This window comes from Callorhinus ursinus, unplaced genomic scaffold (assembly GCF_003265705.2).
Source record: "Callorhinus ursinus isolate GAN/ISIS: 27379988/994484 unplaced genomic scaffold, GSC_fseal_2.0 scaffold25, whole genome shotgun sequence".
NCBI lineage: Eukaryota > Metazoa > Chordata > Mammalia > Carnivora > Otariidae > Callorhinus > Callorhinus ursinus.
The window spans coordinates 30,154,347-30,175,158 of NW_027397087.1; the positions used below are offsets into that span (position 1 = coordinate 30,154,347).

General features: G+C 40.1%; 1 protein-coding gene and 1 long non-coding RNA gene across 3 annotated transcripts in view; one reads left to right on the top strand and one right to left on the bottom strand.

Annotated features, from left to right (window-relative positions):
- Positions 1-17,984, bottom strand: part of CLPX (caseinolytic mitochondrial matrix peptidase chaperone subunit X) — a 43,362-nt gene extending 25,378 nt beyond the window's left edge. For both annotated transcript variants that reach the window (XR_012373668.1, XM_025884095.2), the window contains exons 1-3: positions 17,694-17,984; positions 6,741-6,901; positions 5,633-5,750 (exon numbers count right to left, since the gene is read on the bottom strand). Coding sequence is in view for 1 of the 2 variants with exons in the window: in XM_025884095.2 (XP_025739880.1) it covers positions 5,633-5,750; positions 6,741-6,901; positions 17,694-17,772 (358 nt within the window). In the remaining variant the exon portion in view is untranslated. The remainder of the gene's footprint in view (positions 1-5,632; positions 5,751-6,740; positions 6,902-17,693) is intronic.
- Positions 17,985-18,045: 61 nt separating this feature from the next.
- Positions 18,046-19,894, top strand: LOC141370012 (uncharacterized). Its single transcript, XR_012373669.1, has 2 exons — positions 18,046-18,842; positions 19,611-19,894. It is a non-coding gene; the product is annotated as an uncharacterized lncRNA (long non-coding RNA).
- The last annotated feature ends 918 nt before the right edge of the window (positions 19,895-20,812 follow it).

The following is a 20,812-nucleotide window of genomic DNA, read 5'->3' on the forward strand; positions in this document are numbered from 1 at the left end:
ACACACACACACACACAGAGGAATATTACTCAGCCAACAAAAAGAATGAAATCTTGCCATCTGCAATGATGTGGGATAGAACTAGAGAGCATTATGCTAAGCGAAATAAGTCGGTCAGAGAAAGACAAATAAAAACATATGATTACACTCATATATGGAATTTAAGAAACAAAACAGACGAACATAGGAGAAGGGAAGGAAAAATAAGAGGAAAACAGAGGGAGGTAAACCATGAGACTCTTAACTATGATCAACCTGAGTGTTGCTGGAGGGGAGGTATGTAGGGGGATGGGGTAACTGGGTGATAGGCATTAAGGAGGGCACTTGATGGAATGAGCACTGGGTGTTGTATGCAACTGATAAATTACTGAATTCAACTTCTGAAACTAATAATACAGTATATGTTAATTACACTAAATTTAAATTAAAAAAAATAAAACTATGAAAATCTCTCTCCTTTGGGAATATTATAACTACCTATCCATAGTTTACCAGAAAAACTTTACTGGTAAGCACACCTAAATCTTCACAAAATAATCTAACTTTAAAAAAAAACAACAAAAACCAAAAAACAGACAATTCTGTATTTCAAAAATAAATCTAACTATTAATTCAATCAATTTAATATTTATGTATATATTCTTAAACACAAGGCTAATCAAAAATACATTCTGGATAAATTCTAGCAGCAAATTTTATTTTTTATTTATTTACTTGAGAGAGAGAGAGAACAAGAGCAGAGGGAGAGGGAGAAGTAGACTCCCCACTAAGCAGAGAGCCCAACTTGGGGCTCGATCCCAGGACCTTGGGATCATGACCTGAGCTAAAGGCAGCTGCTTAACTGACTGAGCCACCCAGGTGTCCCTAGCAGCAAATTTTAAGCTAGAAGAGAGATCATCCATATTTTCTATGTATTGATCACTACAAATGCTTACCTAAAGAAAAAGACCAAGCTATTCCAAGTACCTTTGATTCACACAAACCCCAATACATTATCAGCATTCTCTACCAATGTGAAGATAGTCAATGCCTTCACTTTAAAATAAAGCATCACCTTACAGCTGTTACTGATGGTAAACAAGGCAAGGATTAAAGGCAGAGAAGCCTCTGATCTAGTTCATGCTGAATGACAGGAATATCTGGCTTGAGAACACAAGAACAAAATATTTCTCTAAAGAAATTAGGTCAAAGGGAAAGAGACTAAACAACAGACTGCATCCCTTTTTGCTTACTTTAGAAGGGTTGCTTACATTCTACTCGAATATCACAATATCAATTTTACAATGAAACATATTCAACATATGTCCAAGTTCAATTTTATTTATCAAAATGCTATTTTGGAAAAAAAATACAAGCACTGCAATGCTTACTTTTTTACTCCTGAAGACAACTGGCAAAATCTAATTTTGTTAAATTATCAGGGGATAAATAAACCACTTTCCTTTAAATGATTACTACAGGTATACTATATTCCTTCATATGCAGAATACTAATCCCAGTAAACATTCTTGTATAGTATGACAGAAAGACTACCTCAGTAAAAACTTTCCCAGATTTGTTTAAAAGAAGTTCTTCATGATTTTGAACAAGTTTCAGGGTCCAACATAAAATCTCCAAACCAAACAGAAAAGTTTAATTCCTATTGTATAAGACATGTAAGTACAGTAAGCCTTCAAAAAGTACTATATACATAAAAAACTAAAGGTTCTACCTTAAATAAAAATGGGGAAACTATTCATGTTTGACAAGTTACTATTTAAAAAGGCAAAAGAAAACTAAAGAGCAGTATATATTAGTCCTTATAATAAAAAATTTCTTAGCTAGAGGCGCCTGGGTGGCTCAGTTGGTTAAGTGTCTGACTCTTGATTTCAGCTCAGGTCATGATCTCAGGGTTGTGAGATGGAGCCCTGCATCGGGCTCCATGCTGAGAGTGGAGCCTGCTCAAGATTCTCGCTCTCTCCCTCTCCCCCCTTGTGCTCTCTCCACACTCTCTCGCTAAAAAGAAAAAATTTCGGGGCACCTGGGTGGCTCAGTCGTTAAGCATCTGCCTTTGGCTCAGGTCACGATCCCAGGGTGCTGGGATCGAGCCCCACATCAGGTTCACCTTTGGTTTAAACACAGGCTATTCTATAGCTGATACACTGATACTGAGACACCCTTTTACCCTCTGCTTCTCCCTCTCCCACTCCCTCTGCTTGTGTTCCCTCCCCCGTTGTCTCTCTCTCTCTCTCTGCCCAATAAATAAACCCTAAAAAAAATTCTTAGATATTATTTTTATTCCAATTTCTGATGATTTTCTATGCATTTATAATGCTACCTATAAAAATGGTATTTTATTTCAACAAAGCCAAACAAGAATAATACCACAGTAAGAGAACATAAAAATCACTACAAATATACTTGTGAGGTGGAATATACACAGCAAGATCCATGAGCTAATAGTTTTTACACTTTGGGAAAAAATCGAAACAAAATTCAAATTTCAGTGTTTATATGCAAAGTTTTACAGGAACACAGAGATCCTCATTCATTTACATTGTCTCTGATTGCTTCCCACTTTAACAGCACAGGAGAATAACTGCAACACAGACTATAGGACCCACAAAGCCTAAAATATTTACTATTTGGTCTTTCATAGTAAAAGTTTGTTGATTCCTGCTATACAGTATTTAAAAGGAAAGAACTACCCATAAAATGAGAGAAAATATTTAAATCACATATCTGGATAAAGGTCTAGTATTCAGAATATATAAATAATTCTTTCTTATAACGCTAACAACAAAAAAGATAAAAGATCAAAAAGTACATAAAAAGACGTTTATGAACCGATAATCAAATAAATGTAGATTCAAACAAAATGAATAACCTGAGCTTCAACAACTCTTCAATTTTCAGTGAGTAGACACAGAAGATCCTCAGCTTTCAAAAGAGACCTGTATTATGGGTCAACAAAATCAAGACAGGAGGGCCCTGTCTCACTGTTGGGGGCCTATCACTCCTGTGCAGTAAAGCTCCGGAGGACAGGACAGTGTCACGTTCATCTGTGTTTATTTCCTAGCCTAGTAGTGGCTGTCCCAACAGATGCTGGCTTACTCAATTATGTGTATCTACTCTTTTTTTATTCTTTTCTTCCCCATTCTCTACTCCCACATTCTGCCTCCCCAATTAGAATACCCAAAGCAAACAACCTCAGCCTTGAGTTGATTAGGTAACATTAGAATGTTTTCCACACTTGGTCTCATTGTTAAACATACATATTCTAAGATACCACTCAACATCTACAGAATCTCATCTTTAGGGAAGGAGAGAATCTGCATGATTAACCACCACTCTCAGTGATTAATACAACCTGGTAAGTTTTTGAAAACCCTGTGTAAGAGGAAAATAAATTTAATCTCAATAGGAGCTAGTTTATCCCTAGAGAATTCCAGTTGCTAAAAATGTCTGAGAGAGGGGTGCTTGGGTAGCACAATCAGTTAAGTGTCCAACTCCTCATTCTGGCTCAGGACATGATCTCACGGTTGTGAGACTGAGCCCCGCATCAGGCTCTGGGCTCAGCATGGAGTCTGCTTGAGAGTCTCTCTCTCCTCCCTCTGCCCCTCCTGCTTGTGTACTCGCTCTCTCTCAATTAAAGAATAAATCTTTAGGGGATAAAAAACACAAACTATGGGATAGGAACTCCTGAATAGCAAATCTTCACTGCTCTAGGACCATGGATGAGTTATTTAAACTTGCTAAGTCTTAGTTTCTCCACTTATAAAAATGAGGATACTCTCATTTTTGTCCAGAAAAAAAAAAAGATTGTGAGAATAAAACTGTATATACTAGCATTTATTAAATATTAGTTTCTTTCCTTTTTTACTCTAAGGAATTATTAAGTCTACAAAGACTGAAATCTTTCTCTGGGAAAAAAAAGATAAAACTTTTTTTTTTTTGAAGATTTTATTTATTTATTTGAGATAGAGAGCACAAGCAGGAGGAGAGGCAGAGGGAGAAGGAGGAGGAGGCTCCCTGCTAAGCAGGTAGCCCAACATGGGGCTCGATCCCAGGACCCTGAGATCATGACCTGAGCCAAAGGCAGATGCTTAACCGACTGAGCTACCCAGGCGCCCCAAAAAAGATAAAACTCTTGATTAAAATATGTTAATATGACACTGCCATTATGAACTGAGCAATTCTCAGACCTTTTAGAGTTTTATTATTTCACACCAAATTTGTTAACAGCAAACATTATTTAGAAGTTAATATCATCTAGTTCTTTCATTTTTTTTAAAGATTTTATTTATTTATTTCAGACAGAGAGAATGAGAGATAGAAAGCACGAGAGGGAAGAGGGTCAGAGGGAGAAGGAGACTCCCCGCTGAGCAGGGAGCCCGATGTGGGACTCGATCCCGGGACTCCAGGATCATGACCTGAGCCGAAGGCAGTCGCTTAACCAACTGAGTCACCCAGGCGCCCTAGTTCTTTCATTTTATTTTGCAACCAAATTATTATTCATTCAAACCAATTCTTCTCTTTGCTCTCTTACAAGGCAACACCATGAAGAGAATCTCCAACATTCCACCTATTGGATGGAACCACTTTAAAAAGTCTTTCCAAAACTGTAAAACCATGCTACATTTAACAGGATTTTTTCATATAGTGGCCAATTAATATTAATGATAAATGTGAAACTGTAACTGAAGTTTCAGTATTTGGGTTAGAATATAGAGAATCCTCTCCAGCTATCCTCTCCAAACTTCTGCCAAACCTCACCACTGATCTTTTCACAGTCCGACTATATAGGAGAAGGCTGACATGGTAGTTCAATGTAATCTACTCTTGAATCCTTACCCATTAACTCTAATCATGTAGGAAATGAGTTATTAGATTCATGAAAACAAAAGATTTGTAGTAGTATCTTTGTATTTCACAGAGAGGTACCAACATTAACAGCAAAAGTAGGGCTGTTGATTTCTTCCTTCTCTTACTGTCTGAATTATTCATGATTATACACTTTCTAGAACTGAGGTCTTAGCTCCTGTGGTTACTCAGAGAGGGAAAATACCTTAATATCTGAATGACTGACCTCTCCAGCAGTATGAGATGCTCAATAGGTATTTGAAGAATAGAGTAATATAGAATAAATAAACCTTGGTTCTCCTACAGCTTGACTGTCACATACATGAACACTCACAAAATCCAAATTTGAAATAAACACACACACACACACAAAATAAAGCAAATCGGGGCGCCTGGGTGGCTCAGTCGTTAAGCATCTGCCTTCGGCTCAGGTCATGATCCCAGGGTCCTGGGATCGAGCCCTGCATTGGGCTCCCCACTCAGCGGGAAGCCTGCTTCTCCCTCTACCACTCCCCCTGCTTGTGTTCCCTCTCTTGCTGTGTCTGTCTCTATCAAATAAGTAAATAAAATATTAAAAAAAAAAAAGAAGCAAATAGTTTTCTTAAATTATTTCTTATACCACCATGCAAAGTATTACCAGTCCTGGGGATTTTCAGTTCTTTGGTGAACATAAGAATCATGTAAGTTCAGAAAGAACATTACTCTGGCTTATATAATTTATATATCTCTATGCAGCCTACGATTTATAGAAAAGGAAGAGAAAAAGAACAACAGAAGAAGTAATACTTACACACAAAGGTCTCTACATGAGTGCACAAGTCGCCACACTTAGGACACCTCAGCTGGTTTCCACCTTTCCCTGAATTCCCAGAGCCTGATTTTTTACTGCTTCCCTCACTTGCTGATTTCTAATGTTAGCAGAGGAGAAAAAGAGAGTGTCAATTATTACTTTCAGGCAACCATTTTATATGTAAAATATAAGCAAGATAGGTTGTAATTAATCTTACAATTTTTATAATTTCCAGAATGAAATTAGTATAATTTATATCTCTATCATTGGTATCAAAAGATCTATTTACCAGAAAAATAAATTCAGTTCTAGTAAACACATATATTTATCTGTATTCCTTCTTCACATAGTATGACCCAGCATGTGTAATAAACAGCTTTCTTCCCATGACTCAATAAACACTAGGAAAAAAAAGTTACTACAGGTAAAATACATTTTAGTGAAACTGAATCAGAAGTTACTATCATGATAAGTAGTGACTCGTAACTTCTTTGAATCTAACTTTTCTCATCTCTAAAATGGGAGGTTTATGTTGTATTTATATGAGAAAAACTATTAGGATTAAGTGTGGATATGAAAGCACCTAGCATTTTGTCTTGCATGTAACATAAAATCAAGTGTTAGTGAAATTCACATAATAAAGAAAATTGATAATAATTCACTGACCCAATACAATCACCGATCATCTACTTGCTAACTACAAAGTAGTCCAACATTAAGTCATCGAGACACCAAAAATTTTTAGGTAGAGAACAAAGTGGGGTTTATACTACCATGAATTCTTAAGAGTTGTGTTAAGAAAGCACGAAATGGCTATTCCTAATTCAATCCTACAGAGTGCTGACTGCATAGATTATTTAATGTAGCTTCTTTATTACTTTGGAGTATTAGAAATTTTAACTAATGCTAAGTGCAATGCTTATAAAACTATTTTATGGTTGAAACTAAAACACAAAATAAAATTACAAAAAATTCTTCATATCATTTTATATATTTCACATTTCCTACAGAAAACATAAACTGACAGAATGAAGAATACTATTATTACGTTTAATTGTTTGAAGGAAGGAACTCAAATGTGTATATAGATGCCAGTAAAGTTAAATACCTTATTTCCATCCCCAGAGCCATCTTTACTTATCCCATCTTTTGATGCAAAGTATGCTGGTGTTTCTGTAAAGGTTCTAAAGGGAGCTCTTCGTAGAATCTGAGTTTCAAAGGTCCCGAGCCTTCCTAAAACAGGTATATGAATGCGACCACAAGAGATACCTGGAAATATAATGGAAGTTTATTAGTCTACACATCAAATATTAACAAGCCTTCAATAAATTCCCTGAAAACAAAAATTCCTTAAGTATAAACGAGGTTCAAAAAGCTATAGTTTTCACAGCAGTAGTAACAAAATGGTAGAGAAAATAGTGACACCATCAGAGACAAAGCCACTTTTTTTTTATTATGTTATGTTAGTCACCATACAATACATCAATAGTTTTTGATGCAGTGATCCACAGTTCATTGTTTAACACCCAGTGCTCCACGCAGTATGCGCCCTCCTTAATACCCATCACCCGGCTAACACATCCCCCCACCCCCCTCCTCTCTAAAACGCTCAGTTTGTTTTTCAGAGTCCACAGTCTCTCATGGTTCATCTCTCCCTCCAATTTCTCCCCCTTCATTTTTCCCTTCCTTCTCCTAATGTCCTCCATTCTATTCCTTCTGTTCCACAAATAAGTGAAACCATATGATAATTGACTTTCTCTGCTTGACTTACTTCACAGAGGCAAAGCCACCTTAAAAATAGGCCAGACCTGGGGTGCCTGGGTGGCTCAGTTGGTTAAGCATTTGCCTTTGGCTCAGGTCATGATCTCAGGGTCCTGGGATCGAGTCCCACATTGGGCTCCTTGCTCAGTGGGGAGTCTGCTTCTCCCACTGTCTGCTGCTCTCCCTTCTTGTGCGCTCTCTCCCTCTCTCTAATAAATAAATAAAATCTTTAAAAAAAAAAAAGAAAAATAGACCAGACCTGGGCCTACAGATTCCAGGTAAATAAAGAGGTTTCTTTCTGGGCCTGTTTGGAAATGAGCAAAGACCACCCAGGTTGTAACAATGAGTGGCTCTTTGAAAGTGTGAGAGACAAGCAGTTCAACATCTGCCTCACCTGTAGGGGAAAAAGGCCATTTACAACCTATATTCTTAGTCTTCTTACAGTATTTCTACCAAGGAAAACAAGCAATTGACATAAACTCTTACCTGTCTCTGACGGGTGGGGGGGTATAATATCTGCAACAATGGAAACTTCAAATGTTCTTTAAAACGTTATGCATGTTCATTAACTACATGTTTTAATGAAATGTTTCAATCTTATAAAAAACCTTAATTCAGTAAATACTGTGTAACCACTATCCTGCTTTCAGCATTTTAACTTTTTACCATATTTGAAGTTAAAATTATTAAAGAAGGTATAGGTTAATCACTGACTTCTGTGACAAACTTTTTCTGTAAAGGACCAGGATAGTAAATATTTTCAGCTTTCTGGGCCATGTAGTCTCTGTTCTAACTACTCTGTAACATGAAAACAAACAGTATGTAAACAAATGGGTGTGGCCAGTTTTGGTCCATGGGATCACTGTTGGCTGATCCCTGGTTTTTCTCATATAAATACAAAATAAACCCCTAAATAAAATATAGTCAGTGGCAAAAGAGTCACACTGCATTCGGTAAGGCAGCATTTCCCAAGCTGATCTTTAAAAGCGTGTTCCCAGGATGCCTGAGTGGCTCGGTTAGTTGGGCATCTGCCTTTGGCTCGGGTCATCATCCCAGGGTCCTGGGATCAGGCCCAGCATCGGGCTCCCTGCTCACTGGGGGAGCCTGCTTCTCCCTCTCCCTGTGCTGCTCCCCCTGCTGTGCTCACTCTCTCTCCCTCTCTAATAAATAAAATCTTTAAAAAATAAAAATAAAAAAATAAAAGCGTGTTCCCTACACAAGAAAATCGAATGGTCTTAGGTTAAACAAAATTCACAGATTTCAGTACTGAGTACTGTAGGGCTACTCACAACCCTCCATAGGCTAATATATATTAATGAATCTTAATGAATCCCCAAAGAAGGAAGTTTCCCAGCAGTGTATCAGAGCACTGTTAGCAGGTAATAACAAAAAGGGGGGAAGGTGTTAAAGTTAATAAATAAATTTTAAGAAACTGATTTTATCTCCCTCATTTTATTCCCTGCAAAATTCTCAACTCAGCCTTTAAATTTTTACTTCTATATCTGTTAGGTCTTTTAAGAGATCATGCACATATGTACATATTGTATCCAAACACAAAAACTGGTTTAAAATTACGTCCTTTGAGGAGCGCCTGGGTGGCTCAGTCAGTTAAACATCTGACTCTATTTCAGCTCAGGTCATGGTCTCAGGGTTGTGAGATCGAGGACTGCACTGGGCTCCACTCTGGGCATGGAGTTTAAGATTCTCTCTCTTTCCCTCCCCTCCTAGCCCTCCCCACCCCTTCTCCCTCTCTAAAAAAAAAATGAACAAAATAAATAACATCCTTCAAACAATTCAAAAGCAACTGCATAGCTATATAACTAACTTTATTAACTCCAATTTTTGAACACATTTGGGTACACTGTTAGAACTAGTTTCTTTAGCTATTCATTGCCCTAGGCCTTCTCCAGTTCCACAAAATACAAAAAACCATCAAACTTATCAGGAAAGATATAAATAAATTTTCTCATCTCTATATAAATTCACAAACAACACTAAAAAAGGATTAAGGTTTATGACACACTAGTCCCTAATCCACAGACTGGAAAACTTTGCTTAACACTATTTAACTTGAATATTAATATTAAAAAAAAAGTACAGGGTCGCCTGGGTGGCTCAGTCGTTAAGCGTCTGCCTTCGGCTCAGGTCATGATCCCAGGGTCCTGGGATCGAGCCCCGCGTCAGGCTCTCTGCTCAGTGGGAAGCCTGCTTCTCCCTCTCCCACTCTCCCTGCTTGTGTTCCCTCTCTCGCTGTCTCTCTGTCAAATAAATACATAAAATCTTAAAAAAAAATAAGCTGAAAGGAAATTATCTTCAGGAATTTAAGAGAAATAAAAATTATGAACATGATCCTTTTAAAGTCTACTTATTCTGAATAGAAAAAAATTAGTCCTTCACCTTAAATACCTTACCAAGTAACACATGAAACCAACGCAATCATAAAGTTACCACAGAAAATAACTACCTGAAAAACATGTTCATGTCATTTAAACTTCTAAATTTAATAATTTCTTTGCTAGGGATGCCTGGGTGGCTCAGTCGGTTAAGTGTCTGCCTTCTACTCAGGTCATGATCTTGGGGTCCTACGATGGAGCCCCGTGTTGGGCTCCCTGCTTGGCGGGGAGTCTGCTTCTCCCTCTCCTTTTGCCCCTCCCCCCGCTTGTGCTCTCTCTCTCAAATAGATAAAATCTTAAAAAAAAAAAAAATTTCTTTGCTAGCCCTGATGCAGTTTTAACATTCTATAATCTATGGGCTGTACCAACAAGATGCCATAAATACTAACCAGTGGTTCTCAAACCTGAACATGCACCAGAATTACCTGGAGAGCTTGTTAAAATAAAGCAGACTGCAAAGAATATTCCCTTATTCTGACTCAGAAGGTCTGAAGTGGGACCCAAGAATGTATTTCTAACAAACTGCCAGGTTATACTAATGATGTTGGTCTGGGCACCACACTTTAAAAAAAAAAAAAAAAAAAGATTTCTTTATTTGAAAAAGAGAAAAAGCCTGCGCACAAGCAGAGGAGGGGCTGAGGGAGAGGCAGGGACAGAATCTCAAGCTGACTGCCTACTGAGCGTGAAACCCCACCAGGGGTTCAATCTACAACCCTGAGATCATGACCTGAGCCAAAACACAGGAGTGGGACGCTCAACCAACTGTTTCACCCAGGCACCCTTGGGAACCATAATTTTTTTTTTTTAAGATTTTATTTATCTGACAGAGAGAGCGTGAGCGCGCATGCATGCACACACACAAGCAGGGGCAATGGCAGGCAGAGGAAGAAGCACGTTCCCCGCCAAGCAAGGAGCCTGACTTGGGGCTTGATCGCAGACCACAGCATCAAGACCTGAGCCGAAGGCAGACACCCAACCAACTGAGCCACCCAGGCTCCCCAGGGAACCACACTTTTTAAACCACTATACTGAACAGTTTAAATGATTAGTTACTCTTGCCAATCTTATAAAATCTTCACAGAAATCACTGCAGTCATCTAATCAGGAGTTTGAAACCTTTTTTGTGCCATGAACTCCTTTGGGAGTTTGGTGAAGCCTTTGGATGGAACCCTTCTCAAAATAATGTTTTATTTTTTTTTAAAGATTTTTATTTATTTGAGAGAGAGAGAATGAGAGATAGAGAGCATGAGAGGGAAGAGGGTCAGAGGGAGAAGCAGACTCCCTGCTGAGCAGGGAGCCCGACGTGGGACTCGATCCTGGGACTCCAGGATCATGACCTGAGCCGAAGGCAGTCGCTTAACCAACTGAGCCACCCAGGCGCCCAAAATAATGTTTTAAATGTAAAGAACAAAATACAAAGGAAACCAATCTGAAGTAAGTTATCAAAATATTTTTTTAAATATGTTTTTTGCCAACATCGTACTCAATGGTGAAAAACTAAGAGCTTTTCCCCTAAGGTTAGGAAGAAGATAAGGATGTCCACTCTCATCACTTCTATTCAACATAGTACTGGAAGTCTTAGCCACAGCAATTTGACAACATAAAGAAATAAAAGGCATTCAAATTAGTAAAGAAAAAGCAAAACTCTCACTATTTGCAGATGACATGATACTAAATACAGAAAACCCTAAAGACTGCACCAAAAAACTAGAACTGATAAACGAATTCAGGAAAGTCACAGGATACAAAATCAATGTACAGAAATCTGTTTCATCCCTATATGCTAAAAAATGAAGCAGCAGGGGTGCCTGGGTGGCTCAGTTGGTTAAGCATCTGCCTTCAGTTCGGGTGGTGATCCCGGGGTCCTGGGAAGGAGCCCTACTTTGGCTCCCTGCTCAGCGGGGAGCCTGCTTCTTCCTCTCCTGCTGCCCCTGCTTGTACTCTCCCCCACCCCACCTTTCAAATAAATAAATCCTTAAAAAAAAAATGAAGCAGCAGAAAGTGAAATTAAAAAAAAAATCCCATTTACAATTGCACCAAAAACAATGAAATATCTAGGAATAACTTAACCAAAGAGGTGAAAGAGCTATACTCTGAAAACTATAAAACACTGATGAAAGAAATTCAAGATGATGCAAAGAAATGGAAAGACATTCCATGCTCATGGGCTGGAAGAATACTGTTAAAATGTCCACACTACCCAAAGCAATCCCTATCAAAATACCAACAGCATTTTTCAAAGAACTAGAACAATCCTAAAATTTATCTGGAACCACAAAAGACCGCAAATACCCAAAGCAATCTTAAAAAAAAAAACAAAACTGGAGGTATCACAATTCCACACTTTAAGTTATACTACAAAGCTGCAGTAATTAAAACAGTATGGTACTGACATTAAAATAGACACATAGATCAATATAATGGAAAACCCAGAAACAAACCCACAATTAAATGGTCAATTAATCTTCAATAAAGCAAGAATGAATACACAATGGAAAAAAGACAGTCTCAACAAATGGTGTTGGGAAAACTGGACAGCAACACGTGAGAGAATGAAACTGGACCACTTTCTTTCACCATATACAAAAATAAATTCAAAATGGATTAAAGACCTAAATGTGAGACCCGAAGCCATAAAAATCCTTGAAGAGAGCACAAGCAATAATTTCTCTGACATCAGCCATAGCAACATTCTCTAGATATGTCTCCTGAGGCAAGGGAAATAAAAATGAACAGATACAAATCAAGACCCAAAAAATAAAGAATCCAATTTAAAAAGGGGCAGAAGACATGAACAGACATTTCTCCAAAGACATCCAGATGGCCAACAGACACGTGAAAAAATGCTAAATATAAGCCATCATCAGGGAAATCAAATCAAAACTATAAGAGATCACCTCACACCTGTCAAAATGGCAGAATCAAGAAACAAGTGTTAAAAGGAAACCTCTTACACTGTTGGTGGGAATAGAAACTGGTACAGCCACTGTGGAAAACAATATGCAGTTTCCTCAAAAAATTAAAAATAGAACTACCCTATGATCCAGTACCCACTACTACCGGGTTTTTACCCAAAAAATACGAAGACACTAATTCAAAGGGATATATGCACCCCATGTTTATTGCAGCATTATTTACAATAACCAAACTATGAAAGCAGCCGTGTCCAACAATAGATGAATGGATAAAGAAGAGGTTGACCTGAGCCAAAGGCTCATGCTTAAAAGACTAAGCCACCCAGATGCCCCCTTAACAGCTTTTTAAACAACTACCATGATCTCAAAGTACTGAAAAGTATAAAAAGTGCCTTGAGATACGAACAACTGTAATGTGGTAAGAAATTATTTGTGATTTTGATTGGTGACAAATTCACAGATACTGCTAATAATACTGTGGGTTGTTGCCTCCATTCAAAATTGAAGGAAATGTTACATTTCAGTCAGTAATTAGTGAAAATAAAATTAACAGAATTTCTCGGGGCTCCTGGGTGGCTCAGCTGTTAAGCATCTGCCTTCAGCTCAGGTCATGATCCCAGGGTCCTAGGATCGAGCCCCACATCGGGCTCCCTGCTCAGCGGGGAATCTGCTTCTCCTTCTCCCTGTCTCCCCAGCTTGTGCTCTCTCTCTCTCTGAAATAAATAAATAAAAATCTTAAAATATAACATGTTTCCAAAGAGGCTATTGGTTGGGGCGCCTGGGTGGCTCAGTCGGTTAAGTGTCTGCCTTCAGCTCAGGTCATGATCCCAGGGTCCTGGGATGGAGCCCCACATCGGGCTCCCTGCTTGGCGGGAAGCCTGCTTCTCCCTCTCCCACTCCCCCTGCTTGTGTTCCCTCTCTCGCTGTGTCTCTGTCAAATAAATAAAATCTTTAAAAAAAATTAACAGAACTTCTGAATTCTATCCCTTTGGACACTGGAGGCCTGTGAACCTCAGGTAAAGAGCCCATATAAAAGTCAAAAAGGGAAGTATTTCTGTAAAGTATATTTCGAAAGAAAGTTGGCAGCAACAAGAGAAGATAGTTAAAAGCTAAACCATTTACAAAACTTTTGTCATACAAATAAAACGTTCTGAGTTTTAGAGCAGCTGTTTTTAAAAAATACTAGAATAAGGTACATTGACTATAGGGCTACTAAGAACTAGGAGAGGAAAAAAAAGAACTAGGAGAGTAATTTATTCAACCGTTAAATATCTGACTTCTTATATTCAACCTTAAACTAAGCATTCTCTAAAAAACAAATGATTCAGCTTAAAAGATAAACTGATCTTTATAAATTTTAGAAAGAGAACTAATGAAAAATTTTAAATTATTATCTTTTTGTAGTGACAATATTTAACTGTGTAATAACTGATGAAATGGCAAATCAAGTTAAATGCTTGCTTAAGGGGCACCTGGGTGGCTCAGTCGTTAAGCATCTGCCTTCAGCTCAGGTCATGATCCCCACATCGGGATTCCTGCTCAGCGGGAAGCCTGCTTCTCCCTCTGCCTCTCCGTCTCCCTCTGCTTGTGTTCCCTCTCTCGCTGTGTCAAATAAATAAATAAAATCTTTAAAATAAATAAAATAATGCTTGTTTAACCACTTGGCCTCTAACCACTAATAAAAATTGAAAAAAAAAATTCAACAAAAACAAATAATGCCAGCAACTTAGTAGATGCTTATTGCTTTTACTAGTTTCAAAATTTCATTTCATGCCCAAGTTATTATTTCCTGAATTCTGAATACTTTTAAAAAAATATATATACATTTTTAAAGATTTGAGAGAGAATGCACACGCGCTGGGCAGAGGGAGAGAGAGAATCTCAAGCAGACTCTCCACTGAGTGGGGAGCCCAACTTGGGTCTTGATTTCACAATGCCGAGAAAATGCACTGAGCCAAAACCAAGAGTCAGATGCTCAACCGACTGAGTCACTCAGGCGCCCCTGAATACTTCTGAATAAAGAAAAAGAACATCACTCCTATAATAGCTTTCCTCAAGTTTAAAAATGTTTGATGGGTTTTCACCAAGGCTAGTCTGCTGGTCTGAAAAGGAATATGCCAAGAAAATAGAAATGTCTATTAAGAAATAGTTTGCAGGGGTGCCTAGGTGGCTCATTCGGTTAAGTAGCTGCCTTCAGCTCTGGTCTTGATCTCAGGGTCCCGGGGATGGAGCCCTGCTAGATAGTGCTCCCTGCTCAGCGGGGAGTCTACTGCTCCCTTTCCCTCTGCCCTTCCCCCTTGCTTGTGCAGGCTCTCCCTCCCTCTCTCTCTCAAGTAAATAAAATCTTAAAAAAAAAAAAGTTTGCAATTGCAGAAATAAAGATGCTCTATCATTTATTCACTTTGCCTTATTTAATTTGTATTGTATTTAGCTAACAAAAGAGAGAGACTTAAAATCTAGCTAAAAACTGTTAAGGTAAGCACATTACACAACTATCATGGAAATTATGGACACCAACATGTTTGAGCATCTTACTTAACACCTCATGAGGTGACACCCTTTCATTGGACATGGACAGAAAGTAGCCAAAAATCAAGGGAGTTACATGTGACTCCACAATTCTCACAACCAAATTCAGACCAAGTACTGTCATTCAGAATTTTGTAAATGGAATCAAGCATTCCTAAATGTACATATTTAGAATGCAAACTGACATATATGCAAAGCGCATTAAAAATATATACATATTTATACATATATACAAAAAGTATATACAGATTGAAAAGTATCAGCAATTTGGGTAGAAAAAATATTTAAAGTTTCTACTTTACTACAGGTTTCATATTCAAAGAGAACAGTAGGAAAAACACATTAAATTGGACATACACATAGACCAGCAGGAAAACAGATCCAGTATCTAGCATGAGAATTTACCAAATAATTTTTCAAACTACCATTTAAAAATGTTAAAAGTCTAACATGACAAATGGAAATAGAGAACAGCACTACACTTGAAGAGAGCTCTGAAATCTCTTTTACTTTTATTTACTTCATTGTATAATTTCATGGTGTTAAGACTATTTTGATTAAATTTTGTTTACCTATATTATATTGCTAAAATTCTTAACTCTACGTTTATAAGAATAAAAAACTAGCTAAAGTTGAATTCTGATTTTTCTTTCTCTTCTGCCTCTCCTCCTCTTTTCAAGAATCCTAAATAAAAATAACCTTCCTGGAGTGTTTTAAGTCCTTAGAGAAAATATCTCTATATTGCAGACTAGTTTATACTTTGAGTTTCTACTATGGAATAAACACTCTATGTTAATGAAGCCTTGTGAAAGTCTTAAATCAATGTGAAAACCATTTGCTGTTTCACTGTCATATAAAAATATTAAATTCTACAATGATAGAAGGTAACGTCCCATATTTTAAGCTTAATTTACAGCAGAAACAATGGTTCAATATTTCTGAAAACTTCTGACAAACTTATAATAATAGATGACCATATCTAAAGCCATTAAATTGTGTTGCTTCACCTAACGATACATTCAATTTTTAAATCAGTGGTTGTTCTGAAAATAAAAAAGAATTACCACATACCTCCTATGATTCAATTTTATGGCACAAATGACCGGAAGAGATGAAGAACTTTTGTCAAAGAATCCCTCCCTGCCCAAAGAGAACACACACACACTTTACCCACTTCTAGAAATGATATTGTTGTCTGCTTCAGTAGATTTTAAACCTGCAGATGAGGACATGTTCACCACTCTCTCCAGCACCCAAACAGGGCCCAGTACATAGCAGATCCGCAAAAAAAGATGTCCAATAAATGAATTTAAATGTCCCGTTCAAGCGTTTTCAACTCAAATTCCTGGAATAAGGACATCTGCTTGTTCAGGTTTAACAATGTCTTGGAACTAAATTTACTCCTTTGCTTTTCTGTATCATTTTACAGATGCTTCTGCCCACATTATTTCATTTAATCCCTCTTTGTGAACTAAACTCGCAAAACATACCTTTTGTAAATGGTAAGGGCATTTATAATTAACCTAAAATACAAGAAAAGGGGACTTTTTTATTTAACCAAGGATCGTAAGTTGACAAGCCAAAATAAAACGAATTTGTCTAAAAGTGATTATAACAGGATCTAGCTTCTAGTCTGATATTCATAGATTTGGGGAAGAGGAAAATGGTTTCTTTTCCGGAATCTCTTGGCGGGGATGACACCCTTTCAGAGCTCCTGATAAACAGAAAGTAAAGGGTAAACAAGCGCCACCCTTAAGAAACTATCTCGGACCGTCAAGTTGGGAAAACCGGCCAACGACTGCTGAGACATTTAAGTACTTCAAAAACAATTTCTGCGGGAATTTCCCCAATCACCCCGGCCGCTTCCCGGCGGGCCGCCAGGTTTTCCCGGCGGCGGGAGGATTGTGAGCCCTGCTTCTGTCCCGGCGTAAGCTGCCGCACAATGACAGCGACACGGTGGGTCTCGCGCGGCCTGCGTCCGGGACGGCCGGCTCGGCGCCCCGCGGCCCCGGGGGGCCCCCCAACAGTGGCAGCCCCTCCCCCGAGCCCTTCCTGGAGCGCCCGACAGGCCAGAAGGGAACCCGGCCGGGCTCCGGAGGAGAAGCCACCGGCGGGGCGGGTGGCAGTACGCGGCGGACCTCCGAGCAGGGGACACTTTTTTAACGAAAGGAACATTTTATGCTTCTTTCAGGGTTTCTGCTAAGTGGCCACATTCCAGCCCCAAAGTCAAGAGGCCTGAATGCTTGCGGGCGGGGGAGCACAAGGGATTTACTTCAAATTTGAGAACCAGCTGCCCCAGAGGCTGGCAGAGCCCCATCCCACGAGGAAAGAGGGGTGCCAGGCAAAACGCGGCGCGTCCCCTCACACCCTCAGGGTGGGGCAGGCCTCTTGCCCTCCCCGGGATCCCCACCGCCGGCGGCACACTCCCGGGCTAGGGGCTCAGGTGAGGGACTACTTCGTTACCTCTCTGCGCGGAGGCGAGCGAGGAGGTGATGAGCCGCGCGGCGGCCGCGCCGCAAGTACAAGCGCCGCAGCCGGACATCTCCGCTGGGCCTACGCCGGGGCTTTGCCCCCTGCTGCCCTCCGGGTCTCAGCGGCCCGACTCCTATTCGTAGGGCGCGCTAACTTGGCCCCGTACCCTCCCGCCGACCCTAGGCTCAGTGCAGAGTTCACCCGCCTAGCAGCCAGGCTTTCGCGCTCTTCGTACCCGAATGCCGTCTACTCAGTAGAGTAGACACTTAACCCCTCTCCCTCCCTCCCTCCCCCTCCTTCTCTTCCCCCCCCCCACCTCCCCTCCGCCTACCGGGCCCGGGGAGCGTGCGCGCGCCTGCGTCCTAGGCCTAGGGAGGGGGCGTGAGCACGCGCTGCGTGTACATGCGTGATACACCGACGAGCGGCGAGGGGAAGGGGGCGGTAACCTGGGCGCCAATGAGCACGCTACGGCAGGCGGCCAGCCCCAATTGGGACAACTACAATTCCCGACGTGCAATTCTTCCGGGAAAGTCCCTTTATCCTAGCGTCGAAAAGTGTGGTACAGACGCTGAGAGATGCATGTCGGGAGTTGTAGTCCCAACCGGTCGCAGTCACTCCGGGCCATTCTCGGTTGGTACCGGGGAAGGTCAAAGTGAGACGGGTGGCTTAGTCAGCCCCAGGATTCTTCAGTATCCTTTGGCTGCTGCTAGATGCTTCAGATTGAATAAGTTCTTTCCTCTGGGGATTCCACATCTTATGTACCTTATCTTCTCCTTCTCTTTAGTTTCACTTGTTAACATGGAAGTGTTTTTACCTAGTCCCCCCGAGCTACAGCTGTTGGGTGACAGCTCTCTTGTTCTTCCGAGCCAAGTAGTGATAACTCTTCCAGCTGTAGCTAGTCCCTGGGTGCTTTATGATTCTTTGTCGTTTCCCTTAAGGGTTTAACTTGATCACACCCTGGTAAATAGTTCTCTTACCCTTTTGGACATCTGTCTGCCTGGCTGATTCCTCTCCAGACAGCTAAAGCAGGTCGACCAGCTGCACAAGTGGAGGATGGTGACAAATGAATCAGACTCTTTTCCCATCTTGGTTGGCACCAGACTATTTACTTTGTAAGATTTTGATCAACTCCAAAGCCAGGTGAGCTTGGATGCCAGGTGAGCTTGGATGCCCTTAGTTCTGAGCTTAGGTGAAGCGCAGGAGGTGGGGGGCAAGGAGAAGAGGGGCAAGCCAGAGTCTAGCCCAATCACACAAGTTATTTAGTCCTCATCAGTCTTGGGTCAGAGAAATGTGGCATGAGAAAGGGCATTGGCCTTGGCCCAGGCCACAGGTGCTCTGTGTTTTTCTCTCTGATGGAACTGACTCCTGCTACTTCTTCAGCTTAAAATGCAGAGAACAGAAGGGAGCCTAGGTATTCCTTAGCTGCCTCTATTAATAGAATTTTGAGAGAGGAGAGATTCTAAAGTTCCCTCCCTCCAGTGTTATCAAACTGTGTTCCTAGAATCCCTCAGAAACCATAGCTCTGTGATGGGAGTGAGGGGATTCAAGGGGTGGACCTTCCATGTCTGCTCCTCCATGCCATTTCTCAGTCAGTCAGAGCAGCTGTGCTTTTATGTGTTTCATTTTTGGGGGTTTTGTTGGAAAATAGAAATATTCTGCTTTAAAACAGTGTTCAAAAACCATTGATTCTAGTATAAAGCTCTTTTAGTAGTGAGCTAACCAGATCACATGGACCCTAATACCCAATTTAAATTCCTTTCATCCCACTTCACCTTCTATTTCAATTACATACAATTTCCTTCTTCTTACAGAAATAAAGAAGTTACTCCTTTAAACCCATAGATTGCAAGCTGAATAAAAGCACAGTTAAGGTTCACCTGAAGGCTTCCTTTTCTCTGACTATTCTAGGAATTTGACTTCTCATTCAGTCAACAAATATTGAGGACCAATTATATGCCAGGCACTGAGGAAATAGCGCTGAATTAAAAAAAAAAAAAAAAAGGTTCTCTTGAGGCACCTGGGTGGCTCAGTTGTTAAGCGTCTGCCTTCAGCTCAGGGTCCTGGGATCGAGCCCCGCATCGGGCTCCCTGCTCAGCGAGAAGCCTGCTTCTCCCTCTCCCACTCCCCCTGCTTGTGTTCCCTCTCCTGCTGTCTCTCTCTGTCAAATAAATAAATAAAATCTTTAAAAAAAATGTTTCTCTCATGGAGCTTCTGTTCTAGTGGGGAAAGATAAGACAGACAGTAAACAAAACAAAAATATATGCCACTGGTATGACGACAGGAATATCCTTATATTGTTGTGTAATATATCCTTATATTATTCCCAGGATGATTAAGCATTTAATTCTATTTACAGATTGATGTTTTGTGTTTAGCCTGTATTCCCAGCTGGACTTTGAGCTCTTTGAATACAGGTATTTCATTATATACTTGGGCCTAATAGACAGTAGAAAATCAGTAAGTACTTGACTAAATACTTATTTTCCAACAGTGCTTTTGCTTGGCAGAAACCTGGGGCAGTGTCTTTAGAAAATCCTATATATAACCAGAGCAAATTATAATTCACAAAGAGGTGTTAATAGACACAAATTCTACAAATTTATACAATGGTTAATCTAACTGATGAGTGTCCCAGAAGGAATTCCCAGGAGATGCCTGATTTGCAGAGTATAGACTTTGCCCTAGAGAGTACAAAACAAAGGGAGCCGTACACAACTCAGCTTAACTTTTTCTCAGGAATGTGAACAAGGGCCATGTGGCTTTGGCATCAGACTGGTGATGGTTTCATCACACAGGCAACATGAGTTTGGTAGTTTCAGTGCATCATCCCACAACTATGCTCCATGGGACAGATTATACCTGGATTATTAGGATCAGCACCCAACAAACATGGATTGGGACAGTAACTTTGTGCTAGGTTCTTTAATGGTGTAAGTCTTTCTTTTTCTTTTAAGATTTTATTTTATTTATTTGAGAGAGAGTGAGAGAGAGCTCACAAGAGGGGGTAGGGTCAGAGGGAGAAGCAGACTCCCTGCGGAGTAGGTAGCCCGATGTGGCACTCGATCCCGGGTCCTGGATCATGACCTGAGCTGAAGGCAGTCGCTTAACCA